At 29.1% G+C, this 18,278-nt stretch overlaps 2 protein-coding genes and 1 long non-coding RNA gene across 4 annotated transcripts; 2 read left to right on the top strand and 1 right to left on the bottom strand.

The window, feature by feature from the left end:
* Positions 1-92: 92 nt before the first annotated feature.
* On the bottom strand, positions 93-3,619 carry LOC109124676 (peptidyl-prolyl cis-trans isomerase FKBP62). Its single transcript, XM_010468642.3, has 13 exons — positions 3,219-3,619; positions 3,033-3,119; positions 2,470-2,730; positions 2,304-2,378; positions 2,132-2,212; positions 1,848-2,042; positions 1,670-1,762; positions 1,386-1,561; positions 1,171-1,293; positions 938-1,084; positions 723-850; positions 495-591; positions 93-377 (listed from the first exon to the last, which is right to left on the bottom strand). The coding sequence occupies exons 1-13, from the start codon at positions 3,403-3,405 to the stop codon at positions 339-341; spliced, it is 1,689 nt and encodes a 562-aa protein (XP_010466944.1). The 5' UTR covers positions 3,406-3,619; the 3' UTR covers positions 93-338.
* Positions 3,620-13,634: 10,015 nt separating this feature from the next.
* Positions 13,635-14,633, top strand: LOC147926749 (uncharacterized). The gene has a single exon (XM_087487190.1). It carries the CDS (start codon positions 13,635-13,637, stop codon positions 14,631-14,633), a length of 999 nt encoding a protein of 332 aa, XP_087343316.1.
* Positions 14,634-15,076: 443 nt separating this feature from the next.
* On the top strand, positions 15,077-15,736 carry LOC147926748 (uncharacterized). Of its 2 annotated transcripts, none has more exons than XR_015582973.1 (2): positions 15,077-15,328; positions 15,413-15,736. It is a non-coding gene; the product is annotated as an uncharacterized LOC147926748 (long non-coding RNA). The 2 variants fall into 2 exon arrangements; XR_015582974.1 differs by having other exon boundaries at positions 15,083-15,328; positions 15,446-15,736.
* Positions 15,737-18,278: the final 2,542 nt, after the last annotated feature.

The raw sequence follows: 18,278 nt of genomic DNA, 5'->3' as shown, positions 1-18,278 counted from the left end.
GACCTGAATCTCGCTATGTTCTTCAATTGGAAACTTGTAAAATCTCCATATATAGCAAATAAACTCGGTATCATATCAAGAACACAAGGGAATCTTAAAAATTAGGCTTTTGGCTTTTTGCCTTCATAGTTCCATGTTCTACCAACAGCAGACGAATTTTTTTTTAAAAAACAACACATGCGATTAAATCACTAGCTCAAGTCCAATGTTATATCATCATACAAGTCCCCTGTTTTATAAATCTCACTAACGCTCAGTTTGAAAAACTAAAAAAGCATTGCAACAAACGAAAAGAGAAGAAAATGAAAATGCAGAGTGCTTGGAACGTTTTCAAGGGCTCAGGTGCTCATTGCCTCTCCATCTTTTGATGATTCCTTCTGCAAATTCACACCAATACAAGATTTGGTTATATCATCATAAAAAATCCCACTTTCTACTTTAGTCTTCTTGTAACATATATGACCAAACCATTTGGATTAATTAGAGATACTTACAGTTAGTTTTGCAAACATGTTTCCATAAAACTTGGCTTCCTTTTTGTTGAACTCCTTCATTTTCTCCTTCAACCTTCTCTGTTCCAGCTTCACTTCCCTGTCATTTGAAAATAAAATAGCAAATACAATGTTCACTCTAGTGTATGAGAAGACATTGCAAAAAACTATTCACCTACTCAAAGCTAAATTGGATATAGATAAGATGCGTATAAGACTAAGAGAGAGAACCGGTTGTTGGGATCGATTTCAAGGGCCTTCTTGACATCAAACTCAGCCAAGTCTAAATCAGCCAACTCCATGTATGCTTGGGCTCTCCTGTATAAGGCCTTCACATTGGTGCTTTCAAGCTCTAACACCTAAATACCAAAAGCACCATTTATCTTCAGCTAGGTTTTGAAACTGAAGTAAAGGATTAGTATTCTAAATCAACCAATTATTATTACCTTTGTGCATAGTTTTTCAGCCTGCTTGTAATCTTTCAATTTGAGTTTGCAGGCTGCATCGTTTAGATTGCACGCCACCTTCAATGCTTTTGCTTGCTTCTTCTCCTCTTCACTGAAGGATGTGTCGTATTCAATGAATTTGACAGCCTGAGAAGAAACTAAACCATGTAAGATGATGTCCAACATTAATAAAAACTCACACATATCAACAAGCAGTTCATAACATTATATACCTTCTCGTATCTCTTCGACGCCAGGGCATATTTGCCTGCTTTAAACTGGGAATTTCCTTCTTCCTTCTTCTTAGTAGCAGCTTCTATCTTTTCTTCAGTGTTCATGTCCCACGATTCCCTTTCCTAAATACCCAATTGCAAACAAGTGTTGGGACACTTATACTTTCTTACTGGCTAAAATGTGAAGAGCATAAGCATCTAGAAACTATACTAACCTTGTCGAAAGTCACAAGATCAACCTCATAGTAGACAGTTGAGTTTGGTGGCACCACAGCCAATTCCTGTTTTGACTCATTAGAACCAAAGGCGTACTCAGGTTCTACTGTCACCAATGCCACTTCACCCTTTTTCATCTTCATGACAGCTCTATCAAGTCCATCGACCACTTGCTCTGTTTAGGCATCCAGCAAATGATTTACCATGATAAGTAAACCAGGAAATTCCAAGTTGTCGTCTTTAAGAAAGTTTAAGTGAGTGGTTACAGAAAGAGCGTAGTTACCTTCATCTGTTTTGAACTCAAACAGTTCCTCATTCTCACCATGACCTTTCTTCAGGAATACAGTTCCATCTTGAAGCTTCCCTATCAATTTCACTGCCAGAAAGAAACAAATAAAAGCCTCGTAAGAAACCATTATCCTTGGTTAAAACATTAGTGCAATAAAATCTGAAATGCAAACCTTTCGCAACTGCCCCCTCGTTAGGACGCTCATATCCTTCCCCTTCCTTCAAGATTTTCTTCATAACCTTGTTGTCATCAGTTACTTCTGAAACTGTTTTCCAGGAAACTAACTCCAGATTGATCTCAAGTGTCGCATTTGGAGGAACAGCGCCTTCACCAGAAGAGGCTGGCTTTCCCTTCTCCCCAAAACCATCTGCCTCATTTATAATAAGATTGGAATAAGAGAAGATATACACACCATGACAGAATTAGGGAAAAACAAAGTGAGGCAAATCGTCTTACATTGTGGTTTAACTGTCAGAAGGACCTTTTCACCCTTTTTCATGGTTTTCACAGCCTTAGCAAGTGCGGGGCAGAAATTTCCTATTAACCACATAGATCCCAAAAACTGTCAAGAGAGCGAAGATATTTTCCAACATGCCCATCATATCTGAAAAGAAATCAGAGCACGAACCATCTTTAACAGTGAATTCTACGCCATCAGATTTCCCAACAATGGTACCATCGTCAAGTTTAGCCTCGAACTTAACTGAATAAACAAACAAGAAATACCGTTAGCAAAATCAAACACAACCCCATCTCTAAAGCTCTGGTATACTCATAACAAAGTGAACACATACCAAGAACTTCATCGAGATCCTTTGGGTTCTCCCACTTCTCTCCCACAGCAAGAATCTTCTTAAACACACCACCATCTTTGCATATGTCCTTAACACTAACCCATGTAAGCAACTCCACATCAAACTGAAGCGTGGCGTTCGCAGGGATTGTCGGCGGTGAACCAGATTCCCCATACGCTAGCTCCGCAGGGATAGTGAAAACAGCGTTTTCACCTTTCTTCATTGTCTTAATACCAATATCCCATCCTTTAATAACCTGACCTGCAAAACCACAATGCCACGATAACAAACAAACAAAAAAACCAGAATAAGCCAACTACCACAAACCAGTACTCAATTTTTAACAACTCAATAAATCAGATAGCTCGTTGTCAAGTTGAACACTATAATCACCAAGATCTTACTGATAAACGCTATAATCGCTAGTCACAAATCCAAGATACGGAAACTAATTAGGTCTTTAGGAATAGTCAAATCAAGCTAAAACAATTGTATCGAGAGAGAGAGAGAGAGAGAGAGAGAGAGAGAGAGAGAGAGAGAGAGAGAGAGGAGATTCAACAAACCTTGTCCAAGAGTGAATTTAAAAGGCGTTGCTCTGTCACGGCTAGAATCAAACTTCGTCCCATCTAACAAAGTCCCAGTGTAATGCACTGCAGAAAAACAAAAATCAAAGCTCAGCTTCGTTCCAAAAGAAGAGAAAAAAAAAACGCAAATCGAGAGCTTAATCTTCGAATCGATTTGGATGATACCTTCAACTTCATCGCCATTCTCAGGAGTCTCGTAACCTTCACCTTCCTTAACAAGCTTCTTCTTCAAACCTTGTTGGATCTCTTTCTCTTCACCGACTTTGAGATACGCAGCGGCGTCGCCGAAATCCATGTCGATGTCGTCGTCGTTCATTCCACCGACCGGAGGCATCTCGTAATCTGCATCCATCTTTCTCGATTCAATTCAAAGAAACGCAAAGTAGAATCAAAATCGCGTGAAAGAGTTTTTGGAAGAGTGTGACTCGACTCGATTTATATATACGAGAGGTTGAGTTTTGGGTTGAATAAAAAAGGGTTCTAGAGAGTTCCTTAAATCTTTTATGCCAAGGAGATGACGGAGTTAACTGACAGAAGAAAGATTGTTCCAGAAACACTTGGGCTTTAATTCATTTTTTTGTTTAACTCTTTTAATAGGCAAAATTAAATGTCAAAATTGAACAAATATAGATTAGGCCCAACAAGGCTGGTTAACAAGTAAACAAATCTGACCCATGGATAAAAAATACTTAGGATCCGCGGTAAATCCACCGCGGGACAAAATTATTTATAACTAAAATATTTAAATTATAAGTTGTATTTATTGGTTAAATATATTATAATTATATAATAATTGTTAAATAAACTATATAATACTGCAATATAATTTTTTTTTACATAATATTTACTTAATCAATTTAATTAGATATGTCTATTCTCTGATACCGACAGTGTTAACAAAATAATGAAATGATATTTTACCCTTATAACACCGAATTAATGATATTTTTAATTTATATAAATATTGATAAAACCCGTCCCGCTATATAACCCCGTCCCAAGATATTTTAACTCACACTATATCATCTTAATTTTTAATTTTTATTGTGTATCTACTGTATAATATTTATCATATTTAACTTTTTAAAAGTTTTAAATATTTTTCATATTTAACCTTTTAAAAATCTTTAAAATAAAGAACCGGAATAAACCAAAGAAATAATTTTTTTTAAGTTTGAATGCCTGATAATTCAAGCTTTCTACTTATTTGTATTCAGAATCATTTTGGTCTCTTTTATAGTATGACTCTGAACCATTGCCCTTTTTTTAAGATGATGTGCGATATTGTGCCCGTATTTTTGTATTCATCTATTGAATAATATATGTCCGTTTTAAAAAACTTTTTATTACATCATATGCAGGAAAAATCACAATTTTTATTAACTAAATGTATTATAGAATAATTTAAGATAATTTAAATATAAATTCAAATAAAAAATGAAAGGGAATCATATATTTATGTTTGAATGAGGTAGAAAGATTTCTTTATGTTTTAAAATCTTACCTATAATTAATTTTAAAGTTTTGGTAACTAACATTAATGTCAATGCATTAAATGAAAAAACTTTCCAAAAAGTATTTTTGAGAAAAAACTGCTGCAAAAATACTAGTATAGATTAAACCATCTCCGACATATTTTTTTTTTCTTACTCTATTTTAGAGTAATTTTCTCCAATGAATCATTTTATTTTTGTCTAGAATTGCTCTAGGATTAGAGAAAATCATATACATAAAAGTAAGGTTTTGGTCTCTTCTTATTGGTTGATTTTCTTTTAATGTTTTTTAATTTTTTAATCTTTTTTATTTGCTTTCTAATTATTTAATTGCTATAAACAATATTGACCCAATTAACACAATACATTTAACTCATACATTAAAATAAAATTATAACTGAAAATAAAATAAATTATCCATTAATCATATTCCAACACTCAGTTTATTCAAACACAATAAATTATTATTGTAATTTATTATTGTAATTCCATAGTTCTATATGTAACTTCCATCAATTCTTATCATATAAATAAGCATTCTTTCATTCTCTCGTATTAGCATTTTTTTACTTTCTCATTTTCACGTACTCTTCTTTTCTTCCACTTCTGTCATTCTTTTCCACAATACCTCAAATCATTTTTCATTTTTTGTTATTTCTTATTTTTGTTGTATGGGTTACAAAAAAAAGAAATGAAATATCATTGTAAATTTTTAATGCTAAATTTTAATTTTATAGACTACATGATATATATTTTACATTGTTCTTATTTTTTAAGATTCATCTCCGTTATCTAATTTGGCTTATCATCTTATAAGTAATCATTCTCTCATCCTCTCTCACCAATATTAAATGTTGTTAAATCTCACATGTGTTGTAAGAGTTTCATTCTATATTTTAATTTAGAAAGTATTATATATATTTAACATTACTTAAAATTTTATTTTATTTACATAAAAATAAAATATTTCTTTTATATTTCTTGTCTTTCTAATCTATTCATATTTATTTTTCAAATTTCCATAGTTAAATTAAAATTCACCTATGTCCTTATTGGTTGATTTTCATTTAATGATTTTTAATTTTTAAATTTTTTATTTGCTTTCTAATTATTTAATTGCTTTAAAAAATATTGACCCAATTAACCCAATACATTAAACTAAAATTATAACTGAAAATAAAATAAATTATGCATTAATCATATTCCACCATTCAATTTTTATTCAAACACAATAAATTATTATTGTAACTCCATAATTCTAAATGTAACTTCCATCAATTCTTATCATATAAATAAGCATAATCTCATTCTCTCATATTGGCATTCTTTTACTTTCTCATTTTCACATACTCTCATTCTCTTCCACAATACCTCAAATCATTTTTTTTTTTTTTTTTGATTTCTTATTTTTGTTGTATGGGTTACAAAAAATAAATGAAATATCATTGTAATTTTTAATGCTAAAATTTAATTTTAGATAATACATGATATATATTTTACATTTTTCTTATTTTTAAAGATTCATCTCCGTTATCTAATTTGGATTATCATCTTATAAGTAATCATTCTCTCCTCCTCTCCCATCAATATCAAATGTTGTTAAATGTAACAACCCGCCCCGTGGACCCCACTAGCCCACCGCTAGCTGCCCCAACGGACCATCCGTGGACCCCACTAGCCTCCCACTAGCCGTCCCAACGGACCCCAAGCTGGCCCTGCAGGGCATCGATCCTAACCCATCACTGTGGATATTCAAATCCACCAGTAGGTTATTGGTGCGCCAGGCGTTCCTCGAACCCTTGTCCCCACCCTTTAACAACCTTCCCACAGGACAAGCTGTCACCAATTGATCTGCAGGTCTAGCTCTCGACATCTTCCGATGGACCGCTCAACAACGAGGCTACAAACACAACCACAAAGCTTACCATGCCATGATCAAACAAGCAATTACCAGAAAACGGAACAAATTTGTCGAAATCTTAATGGAAGAAGTAATCACTGGCGCTTGTGAAACGAGTGTTCCTCTCTACAATTGCATCATCAGATTCTGCTGTGGTCGTAAGTTTCTCTTCAATCTAATAACTCGAAACCTGATCTTGAGGCTTATACTTTGCTTCTAAGCTCATTGCTCAAGAGATTCAACAAATTGAATGTGTGTTATGTGTATCTTCACGCTGTTAGATAGCTCACTAAGCAGATGAAGTCGAACGGTGTGGTTCCAAATGCGTATGTGTTGAATATGATCATCAAGGCTTATGCAAAGTGTCTTGATTCCAGATACAGAGAACATGGTTTTGAACTAGGAGTCCATGAAACTTAACATTTCTTTTTCTTTTTTACTCTTTCAGCTAAAATGCTTTAGAGAGAGGCTGCTAAGTGCTAATTTTATTTTTCATCCTTCACGAAACAAGCAAACTATAGTGTAACAGTAAGATGACGAAACAAAGTATATATAACTAACTGTTTGTTTCAATGAAACAGAGAAAGCAAAAGATTCGCCAGTTTTAGTTTTTTTTTTTTTTTCTAATGTAATTATACTAAATAAAAGTAGGAGCTATAAGCTTCTAAGGCTGTCCACCTAAGCTTTAAAACAACCAATAGGGATTCAACATGTCACTAATTAATATTTTTAGAAATTTGCAGAATTTTATATATTAAAAATTATGTTAAACAACCTATGAGGATTTGACATGTCATTCATTAACATTTTCTAAATTTCCAGAATTTTTTAGAAAAAGGAAAATTTTAAATTTATGGAAATAAAAAACTATGTACAACATCCCACATTGACTAGAAATTTTTTAGACAATGGTTCAAACCAGTATAAATAAGATTAATATGTTTCTAACAACGAATGAGCAGGAAAGCTTGATTTATCAGGCGTCCAAGTTTAAAAGTTTAATTCGGTTTGATCCGATTTTTTATTTGATCAAAGTAAAACTTTAAAAAGTTTCAAAAAAATATTATAATATTTAAATTTTTTAAAATTTTAAATATTATAAATATTGAAAATTTTAAAAGCTCTCAGCTTTTAAAATTTTTTTAAATATTATTATTTTAAAATTTAATAGTTTAAAATATTATAAATATTGAAACTTTTTAAAAGGTTCAAATGTTATATTCGAACCTTTTAAAAGTTTAAAATATTATAAATATTGAAACTTCTAAAATTTTTAGCTTTAAAAAGGTTTCAAAATATTATAATTTTAAAATTTTAAAAAAATTTTAACATTTAAAAGATTTTTAAAACCTAAGCTTTAAAACAACCAATAGGGATTCAACATGTCACTAATTAACATTTTTAAAAATTTGCAGAATTTTATATATTAATAATTATTTTAAACAACCTATAAGGATTTGACATGTCATTCATTAACATTTTCTAAATTTTCAGAACTTTTTAGAAAAAGGAAAATTTTAAATTTATGGAAATAAAAAAACTATGTACAATATCCCACATTGGCTAGAAAATTTTTAGAAAATGATTTAACCCAATATAAATAAGATTAATATGTTTCCAATAACAAATGAGCAGGAAAGCTTGATTTATCAGGCGTCCTAAGTTTAAAAGTTTTATTCGGTTTGATCGTGATTTTTATTTGATCAAACTAAAACTTTAAAAAGTTCAAAAAAATATTATAATATTTAATTTTTTAAAAAATTTAAATATTATAAATATTGAAAATTTTAAATGCTCTTAGCTTTTAAAAAGTATTTAAATATTACTATTTTAAAATTTTAATAGTATATTATAAATATTGAAACTTTTTAAAATTTTTAAAAGGTTCAAATATTATATTTGAACCTTTTAAAAGTTTAAAATATTATAAATATTGAAACTTCTAAAAGTTTTAGCTTTAAAAAAGTTTCAAAATATTATAGTTTTTAAATTTTAAAAATTTCTTAACATTTAAAAGCTTTTTAAAAAATTAAAATTTCTAAATTTTAAACATTTGAAATATTATAAATATTGAAACTTTTAAAAGGTTCAAATATTAAAATATTTAAACTTTATAGAATGTTTTGAAATATTACAATTACTTAACCTCCATAGAAATTTGTGCAAAAAAAAACCCTCTAAGTAGTTTTTTTTTGTAAGAAAACCCTTAAAATCAAATAAATGCAAGTCAATACTACAATATCAAAAGTCACCCACAATATAACCCTTCCCTGTATTGATGACGTGGCAACTTAAAAATCTTACAGTTTTGAAATAAAAAAATGGCAACATGTTTCCATTTATTTTTAATAAAGATTAAAGAACAAAAATATTATTTGTTCTTCCTTTGTTTGTTTATATCTCCGCAGTAGTCAAAAATCTCTAATTGTTTTGGTATGAATTTAATTTCAGTTCTGCGGGACTGCGGGACTGTTTTGCTCTTACCGTTCAGTTCTTGGATCTTAGATGAACAAGAACTCAAATTTATGAACTGGGTAATCGATTTTGAACTTAAATGTTCAGTTTTTTAAACCAAATTGATCTCAATTTTGATTTGTCTTTTTCCAGGGAAATGTCTTGAAGAAGATTATAAATTTTGTTTTAGATTAGGACTTTGATTTTAATGTGTATAGGTTTTGAAATTAAATTCATACCAAAAAAATTAGAGATTTTTGACTACTGGGGACATATAAACAAACAAAGGAAGAACAAATAATTTTTTTGTTCTTTAATCTTTATTTAAAAATAAATGGAAACATGTTGCCATTTTTTTTATTTCAAAACTGTAAGATTTTTAAGTTGCCACGTCATCAATACAGGAAAGGGTTATATTGCGGGTGACTTTTGATATTGTAGTATTGACTTGCATTTATTTGATTTGAAGGGTTTTCTTGCAAAAAAAAACTACTTAGAGAGTTTTTTTTGCACAAAACCCAAATTTTAAGATAGTATATCTATACTAATAAAAAGTTGAAGTTATAAACTCCTAAAGGTGTCCATATTGGATTTTAAAAAACCAATAAGAATTAGATATTTCGCTAATAAAGTTTTTGGAAATATAGTAGTAATCTATATTATTACGATTTTTTAGAAAAAAAAAAAAAATCTATAGAAATAAAAGAAATATGTACAATGTCCCACATCGGCTAGAAAATTTTAGACAATGGCTGAGAACCATTATAAGTAAAAATAATATGTTTTTAACTATAAATTTATCAGGTTTGCTTGATTTATGCTTATTTATCAGGTTTCCAAATTTAAATGTTATTTGATTTATTTTAGCAAATTAAAAATTTTAAAGGTTTAAATATTTATTATATAATGTTTAGAAATATTATAAATACCTCCATAAAAATGTGAAAATATTATAACTATTTAAACTCTATAAAAGTGAAAGTGTCATTGATATTTAACTCTAAAAAATGTTACAGATAATTAAATTACATCTAAATTTTAATATATTTTAAATATTTAATCTCTTTTAAAAATTTAAAAGTTTAAGAATTACTAACTATTATATATCAAAATTTTTAATATATTAAAAATATCTTACTTATCTCCGTTTGTGTTTTATATCTCTTATGAGCTGTAAAACATGTTTTTGTGTATGAATTTATAGATGATTTGATACTTTTTGCAGTAAAAAAATTTATTTTTAAGTCTAAAAAAAAGGATTGACGTCGCAAGACCTTGATTTGATGTTATTTGAGTTTAAAGAAGAAGGATCGGCGAAAAGCACAAATATTGTTTTTACTATACATGTGTTCATATTACTTTCTCTGCAAGTAAGGATTTTGGTTTGAGAAGTAGATGGATGAAATTATCAATAATTGAGTGCATGTGTTGACTATGCTGGTTTTCATGAATTGCACAATTTTTATGAGAAAAAATGATTTTGGTCTTGGAGTTTGATGGGTTAACAAGGTCTGTGGTAGTCTAGAAAAAGGTTTTTCAGTAAAAGAATGTGAAAAAGTTGACGAGGAAGAACAAGAAGAAGAGTATAACAAAGAACTGGACAGTAAAAGTAACGATGACAATTACCATAAAATTTGACAATGAAAATGACAAGAAATAATATGAAGAATAAGAAAACATTAAATAAAAAACATGAAAACATAGGTGATAGCGATCAATTAAATATGAAAAAGGAGATAAATTCATGATTATAAATTTGTTTCATTTTTCTGGTGGCCAAAGAAATGGTTTAAGATATATGAGGTCACCAGTTTGATCCGCCTCGCCTGGACGTCGAGTTAGATTCATGATTTTCTTATCAGATTTGATTTTAAAACACAACTAATTTTTAAATTTTTTAAAATTGTGTATATGAAATTTAATTTTTTCCTTAATAGTAATTTAAAGTTTTCTGTAAGATAATATTTCATTAATGTCATCAATCATATATAATTTTTATCAAAATATATCAAATAAACCCACGCGTAGCGTGGGTTCAAAACCTAGTCTATACTAAATAAAAGTAGGACCTATAAGCTCCTTAAGATTTTAAACAACTTATCGGGATTTGACATGTTACTCATTAACATTTTCTAAATTTCCAGAATTTTCAATATTAAGAATTATTTTAAACAATCAACCTATAAGGATTTGACATGTCATTCATTAACATTTTTTAAATTTCCAGATTTTTTAGAAAAAGGAAAATTTTAAATTTATAGAAATAAAAGAACTATGTACAACATCCCACATCGGCTAGAAATCTTTAGACTATGGTTCAGAATCAGTATAAATAAAGATTAATATGCTTCCAACAGCGAATGAGCAGGAAAGCTTGATTTATCAGGCATCCAAGTTAAAAAGTTTTATTCGTTTGATCTGATTTTTTATTTGATCAAACTAAAACTTTAAAAAGTTTCAAAAAAATATTATAATATTGAAAACTTTTAAAAGTTTAAATAATATAAATATTGAAACTTTTAAAAGTTCTTAGCTTTTAAAAAGTTTTTAAATATTATAATTTTTAAATTTTAATAGTCTAAAATATTATAAATATTGAACTTTTTAAAAGGTTCAAATATTATATTTTGAAACCTTTTAAAAGTTTAAAATATTATAAATATTGAAACTTCTAAAAGTCTTAGCTTTTAAAAGGTTTCAAAATCTTATAATCTTTAAATTTTAAAAATTTCTTAGCTTATAAAAGGTTTCTAAAAAATTATAATTTATAAATTTTAAAAATTTAAAATATTATAAATATTGAAACTTTTAAAAGGCTCAAATATTAAAAATATTTAAACTTCATAGAATGTTTGAAAATATTACAATTACTTAACCTCCATAGAAATTTTAAAATATTATATCTATACTAATAAAAAGTTGAAGCTATAAACTCCTAAAGGTGTCCATATAAGATTTAAAACAACCAATAAGAATTAGATATTTCACTAATTAACATTTTTGGAAATATAGTAGTAATCTATATTATTAAGAATTTTTAGAAGAAAAAAGTAAAATTTATAGAAATAAAAGAAATATGATTTGATATTCTTGCAGTAAAAATTTTATTTTTAAGTCTAAGAAAGAAGGATTGACGTCGCAAGAACTTGAATTAATGTTATTTGAGTTTAAAGAAGAAAGATCGACGAAAAGCACAAATGTTAAACTTTATTTGCTTTATTTGCGAGTAAGAATTTTGGTTTGAGTAGTTTCAATACGTGTGGATCTTAAACCGAATAAGTATATGGATGAAATTATCAATAATTGGATGCATGTGTTGACTATGCTGGTCTTTATGAATTGCACAAATTTTATGAGGAAAGAAATGATTTTGGTCTTGGAGTTGGAGTTTGATGGGTTAACAAGTTGTATGGTAGTCTAAAAAAAGATTTTTCAATGAAAAAATGTGAAAAAGTTGACGAGGAAGAAGAAAAAGAAGAAAAGTATAACGAAGAACTAAATAAAAATAACGATGACAATTACCATAAAATTTGACAATGAAAATGACAAGAAAGAATATGAAAAATAAGAAAACATTGAATAAAAAACACGAAAACATTTTTCTGGTGGTCAAATAAATGGTTTATTATATGTGAGGTTACCAGTTTGATTCGCCTTGCCTGGACGTCGAGTTAAATTCATGATTTTTTTTATCTGATTTGAATGTATAACACAACTCATTTTTATATTTTTTAAAATTGTGTATCTGAAATTTAAATTTTTACTTAATACTAATATAATTTTTTTATAAAATAATATTTCATTACTGTCATATATCACATACTCCCTCCATTTCATAATATAAGATGTTTTAAAGAATATTTTTTGTTTCATAATATGTTTTAGAGAATATTTTTTGTTTCATAATATAAGATGTTTTTAAGTTTCTATGCTACTTTTAGATTAGTTTAATAATTTTTATTATGCAGTTTTATTTATGATTGGTTGAACTTTTTTAAAGTGATCGTTTCTTATATTTTTAAATGGAGTGAGTATATATAATTTTCATCAAAATATATCACGAGTGGGTTCAAAACCTAGTGTTAAAAAAAGGTTTAGTCTTCAATGAGAATTTAGCCCATGTGCTACAGAGGATTGTTTTTTTTCTTTATTGTGGGCTACTCGCCAAGTAATCTACACTCAGCAGCAGACACACTAAAGGAAAGACTTGACTAATCAGAGATCTAAAACTCCCTAAAATTCACAAGGTTTCATCGATTGTTACGGAGTGGTCGCATCAGAAGAAGAGTTTTCCAGTTTAAATGGATTTAAAAACGAACATACAACTCATAAAGTGTTCATTGATTCAAATTCAATGCTAAAAAAAACTACAAGCTATGACTCACTTGACAAGTTGATCAACAAGTAAAATCTAAAAATAATCTCAGATTCACAAGTTCTTTAGCCAAAGGATTGACAAAAAAAAAAGTGAGCTGGTTATTGGAGAGAAAGCACAATATTTTTAAGGATTTAATTCTCTTGCGCGCCTATCTCAATATTTTTAAGGATTTAATGATTTTACTTACAAATTGGCCATCGCATGTGAGAAAACTTGGTGAGCAAGTAGTCCATATCCTCTGTGATTAATAAATTAATAGTAGCGAAAGGTGAACATCACTACCGATTCTTTAATTAGGGTTCTCTTTTTTCCCAAATCTCGTGCCTTCCGCTAAGATCTTTCATTATTCATTCATCATGTCTCTGTTTCTTAACCAGGCTTCGATGTTGTGCCTAGGCAAACCTGCGTCGATGAGATCCTCTCTTTTTCTCTCTAGTGGCTTCTCATCTTCCTCACTGCGAACCCCTCCTTGTTCCATCAACGGTTGTGGATTGAAGGTTAGGAATGTTACTAATGGTAGCCGCACTTATTTCCGGAAGAAGGACGACGGAATCGTGAGTTTCAAGGAGGAAGATGAAAGGAAAATATGGCGAGTAGTTTGCAATGGCTGGGGAGCTACTTACGACGGCGACGGAATTGTGCATTTCAGTGCTTACAAAGGAGAACCGAAACGCTTTTCGTTGCCTTCTTTTGTAACTTTGCCTCATTGCCAAACTCAGATTGTCACCAACGTGGTTATGTCCTCACCTTCTCCTGAGGAGGAGGACTGTGTCGTGGCTGTCAAATTTTTGGGGCCTCAACTCAGTTTTATCAAACCCGCTCAAAGTAACTCTGAGTGGACCAACGTCAGAATCGCAAACCCTTGCTTCTACACCTCCAAAGTCATGTTTTCCAAGAAAGATGGCATGTTCCGTATTCCCGGATCTGGAGGCCACATCATCGGATCATGGGATCTCCACACATACAAGCAAACACCACCCAAGATCCAGAGGTTGCGGTTCCGAAACCTTCCCAAGCTGACCAATACCCAACGCGACCTTCTGGAATCTTGCTGCACGAGCGAATTCTTGCTGCTGGAGTCACAATCAACCGATGAAACTTTCTTGGTTAGATGGTACAAGAAGAGCTCTAGAAATATCCTGAGTACAAAAGCTGTAATGGTTTTCAAACTAGAAGACAAAGGAAACGCTATTTACACTCAAGACATTGGAGAACTCGGCATTTTACTCTCTGACACTGAACTTTCATGTGAACCTGCTAGTTCCAATATCTACCTCCTAACGCCCAACCACGTCGAAATATTTGATGCCGACGAGTTCTTTACTCTCAATCTGGCTAGCTCCCCCATTCTTTAGTTAGATTTCTCTATTATAAAATATTGCACTACAAGAAAACATGGTGAAATCCTACCAAATTTCCTTCGAAAATTTTGGTAGGAAAAATTTCCTACAAAAAACTTACGACTATTTTACGAAAAATAGTTATCGTAGGAAATTAGTATGAAATTTTCTACGACGTATAATCTTAAGAAAATCGTAGGAAATTTCCTACGAAATTCTTTTAAAATTTAAAGTCATAAGAAAATTCGTAGAAAAATAGAAAGAATTAAATAAGAATCATAGCGGTACGAATTTGGTAGGAAAATTTCCTTCCAATTTCTTACAAAAGCTGTACTGAAACAATTTCGTAATTAAATAGTAAGAAACTTTTCTTACCAATTTCCTACTAAATTTATTTCCTACTAAATTCCTACTAATTTCCTAAAAAAAAAACATAACCTACAGAATTCCTACAAACTAAATAAACCTAGATTTATTTTCTTCCCTTAAAACATTTCAGGCCTCCACCCAAACCTAGATCTACTAATCTTCGTCTCTTTATTTTTTTTCTTCTTTGGCTAAGTTCTTCTCTTCTCGTCTTTTTTTTTTCTTAATAGATTTTTAAGGCTTTAAGCAAGAACATGTGAAGCGCCTAATCGAGAAAAATGGAGGTTGCAGTAGGAGAGACGAGGAGATCAGTATGTTACAAGGATTCTGTCTCGGAAGATTTGGTATATGCTCTAATCCTTAGTATCGATTCATTTGTTCAAGTTCGATCTGATCTTTCCGGAAACTTTGATATCTTTGAATCGAAGATTTGGTTTCGTTGGTTGAAACTCCCTTCCCAGCGGCGGCGTAGCTTGGATAGCGGCTCCGATGTGGCGAGGCCAGTAAGCTACGGCGAGGAAACAAAAGAATCTATGGCAAGGAAGGAAATCTTCACGGAGGCGATACTTTCTTCCGCTTCTCCGATGATGGATCGTTTATTTCAGTTTAGGCCGGTTTATAGTCTTAACCAGACCAGTTGGGTTGATTTGGTTATCTTTTATGTTTAAAATAATAATAATTTGATATAAATTGATTTTAGATTTACTTGTTTGTAAATAAATGATTTTATATATATCATTCAGATTAATCGTTAATGATTATTTTATTTTAATTCAATTTCAAAATTAATATTAATATTGAAAAAAATATTTTATATATTATTTATTAATTTGGAAGGAAAATCATAGGAATCTCACAAGTATATTTTGGTAGAAAAATAGAAGGAAACATATGGTAGGAAAATTGTAATATAGATTTGGTAGGAAAATAGTAAGAAATAATTTTTTTACGAACATTTTGGTAGGAAAATGGTTAAAAAGTTTTTTTCTATTTTCCTACAAAATTCTTACGAAAACTTTTTTTGTAGGAAATTGGTAAGATTTTTTCTACGAAATTCCTACCAAAAATGATTTCCTTCGGGCTATTACCTCCAACATGTTTTTGTAGGAAAATGGAAGGAAACACCTCTTTTTTTCTATTTTCCTTCGAAATCTGCAGTAGGAAAACAACATGTTTTCTTGTACTGTTGAGAGTCTGTCTTCTCTTTTAAAATATCTTTCAAACCTCAAATGCATTACCATTTTATATCATTCATTTAAATGAAAGCATTATTGGGTATTGGCAAGTATTTGTCTATATCTTATATAATATGACAAAGTTTTTGACATATGTCTTTCTCACTAATTTTAAAGTAAACATCTTTTTATATATTTCATTTCATTTATATCTTATATGGTGTATAGTTTGCATTTAAAATAAAAAAATTCACATTCTTACAAAAAATATATTTCTTCCAACTTTTAGTTTTAACATATAATATACTTCCTAATGAAAGCATATACCATATAACCTAAAAATAAAACTACTGATCAAACCAATTAAAACAAAAAAAGGTTTTATACTTTAAAAATAAAATTGAAATAAATTAATTTATGATAGACTAATTTTAATTAAATATATATGTTCTAATATATTTAAAAATCACATTGTATTCAATAATTATATATATTGTATTAAAGACAAAATTCAGATAAAATTAAATTATATTTAATATTCTATAAGTTACAGTTTGACTGTCTTTAAAACGTATGTACTAAAAGAAAATAAAAATAATATAATTGCTTAATCACCCCATGAAATAATAGAAAACTATAGTTTCAAAAAATAATCTAATGGTAATTATACTTTTTATTTTAAAATTATTAGAAAATAGAGATAATATATCGAATCTAAAAAATATTAAATTTGACACACTTTTCTTTCATGAATTTTATTCAAAATTTAATGCGATATATATTATAAGATATTTCATAAATTTTTAATATGCATTATTCAAAAAAAAATATATTAAGGGTGATTACAAGATCAGAGATTAAAAATTATAGCATATGATAAATCGTGAATACACTTATTAATTATTCAAAATAATCATTGGTGATTCTTCTGTTACCTAATAAAAAACATTAAATTTGACACATTTTTCTTTCCATGAGTTTTATCCAAAATTTAATGCGAGATATATATAGTATAAGATATTTCAAAAAAAATTATGACATGAACCATATTTTAATATGCATTATTCCAAAAAGAATTTTATTAAGGATGATTACAAGATTAGAGAGTAAATACTGGAGCATATGATATATCGCGAATAAACTTAATAATTATTCAAAATGATCATTGGTGATTCTTCTGTTATCTTGTAAAACATATTGTATCTCATTAGTACAAAATTCAGGTTTTAAAATTTTAGTTTATTGATTGGATGAATTTGAGTCGGTCTGATTTTTTTTCTCACAAATTTTATTTTAAAATCATCAAAATCTGATGGAAAAGTCAACATATAAATTATAAGTTCAAATATAGTTAATTAAAAAAGACATTTAGATGTAAATTAAAAAAATTAGAAATGTAGTTATGTCAGAAAAATAATTGGAATGTAACTACTGTTGATATCAATTTTTCTAATTTTGTCTTCCCTTCCATCTACACCAATTGACATGTTGGAGAGTTCATTTTTTTGATAATTAAAAAAATATAATGAATAAGAATAGAGACAAGGACCGAGAAATAACCCATCATCATAGAAGTATAACACATTGTAAGCATTCATATAGAGTTTCTAATTCACAAGAAATTTGTTAGGAGGCTAATTGAAGGAAATAACACCGTAGCAACATATTGTAGAGTCAAAAAGAAAATCAAATATTAAGATTGAGTTAAAGAATATATAAAGTTGTAAAACCACTCGCAAAGAGATAAATATTTATCAACTATTTTTCTTTATGATTGAGAGTAAAACATATTTTTTTTTTTCATGGTTACTGAGTTTTGATAGTAATTCTATGGTTATAGAGATCTAGCGAATCATCATATAATTCTTGATCGCATCCATATATTAAATTTTTGGAAAAGATGTAGGGAAAGATGAGATTTATCTATAAATATTTGTAAACTATTTTCACTACTCAATTTTTGTTTTGAATGTCTGATATATGGTTTCTACACAAACCTCATGTGTGCTAAGACTATCTCCAATATATATTTTTATTTTTACTCTAAAATAGAGCATAGTTTTTTTCAATATATCAATCTATTTTATACTCTAAAATAGAGTTAGTGTAAAAAAATAAT

The sequence above is a fragment of the Camelina sativa genome, chromosome 15 (assembly GCF_030686135.1).
Source record: "Camelina sativa cultivar CO46 ecotype springtype chromosome 15, ASM3068613v1".
Lineage (NCBI taxonomy): Eukaryota > Viridiplantae > Streptophyta > Magnoliopsida > Brassicales > Brassicaceae > Camelina > Camelina sativa.
The sequence above is the reverse complement of the archived record's forward strand: the minus strand, read 5'-3'. Positions and strand labels throughout refer to the sequence as shown.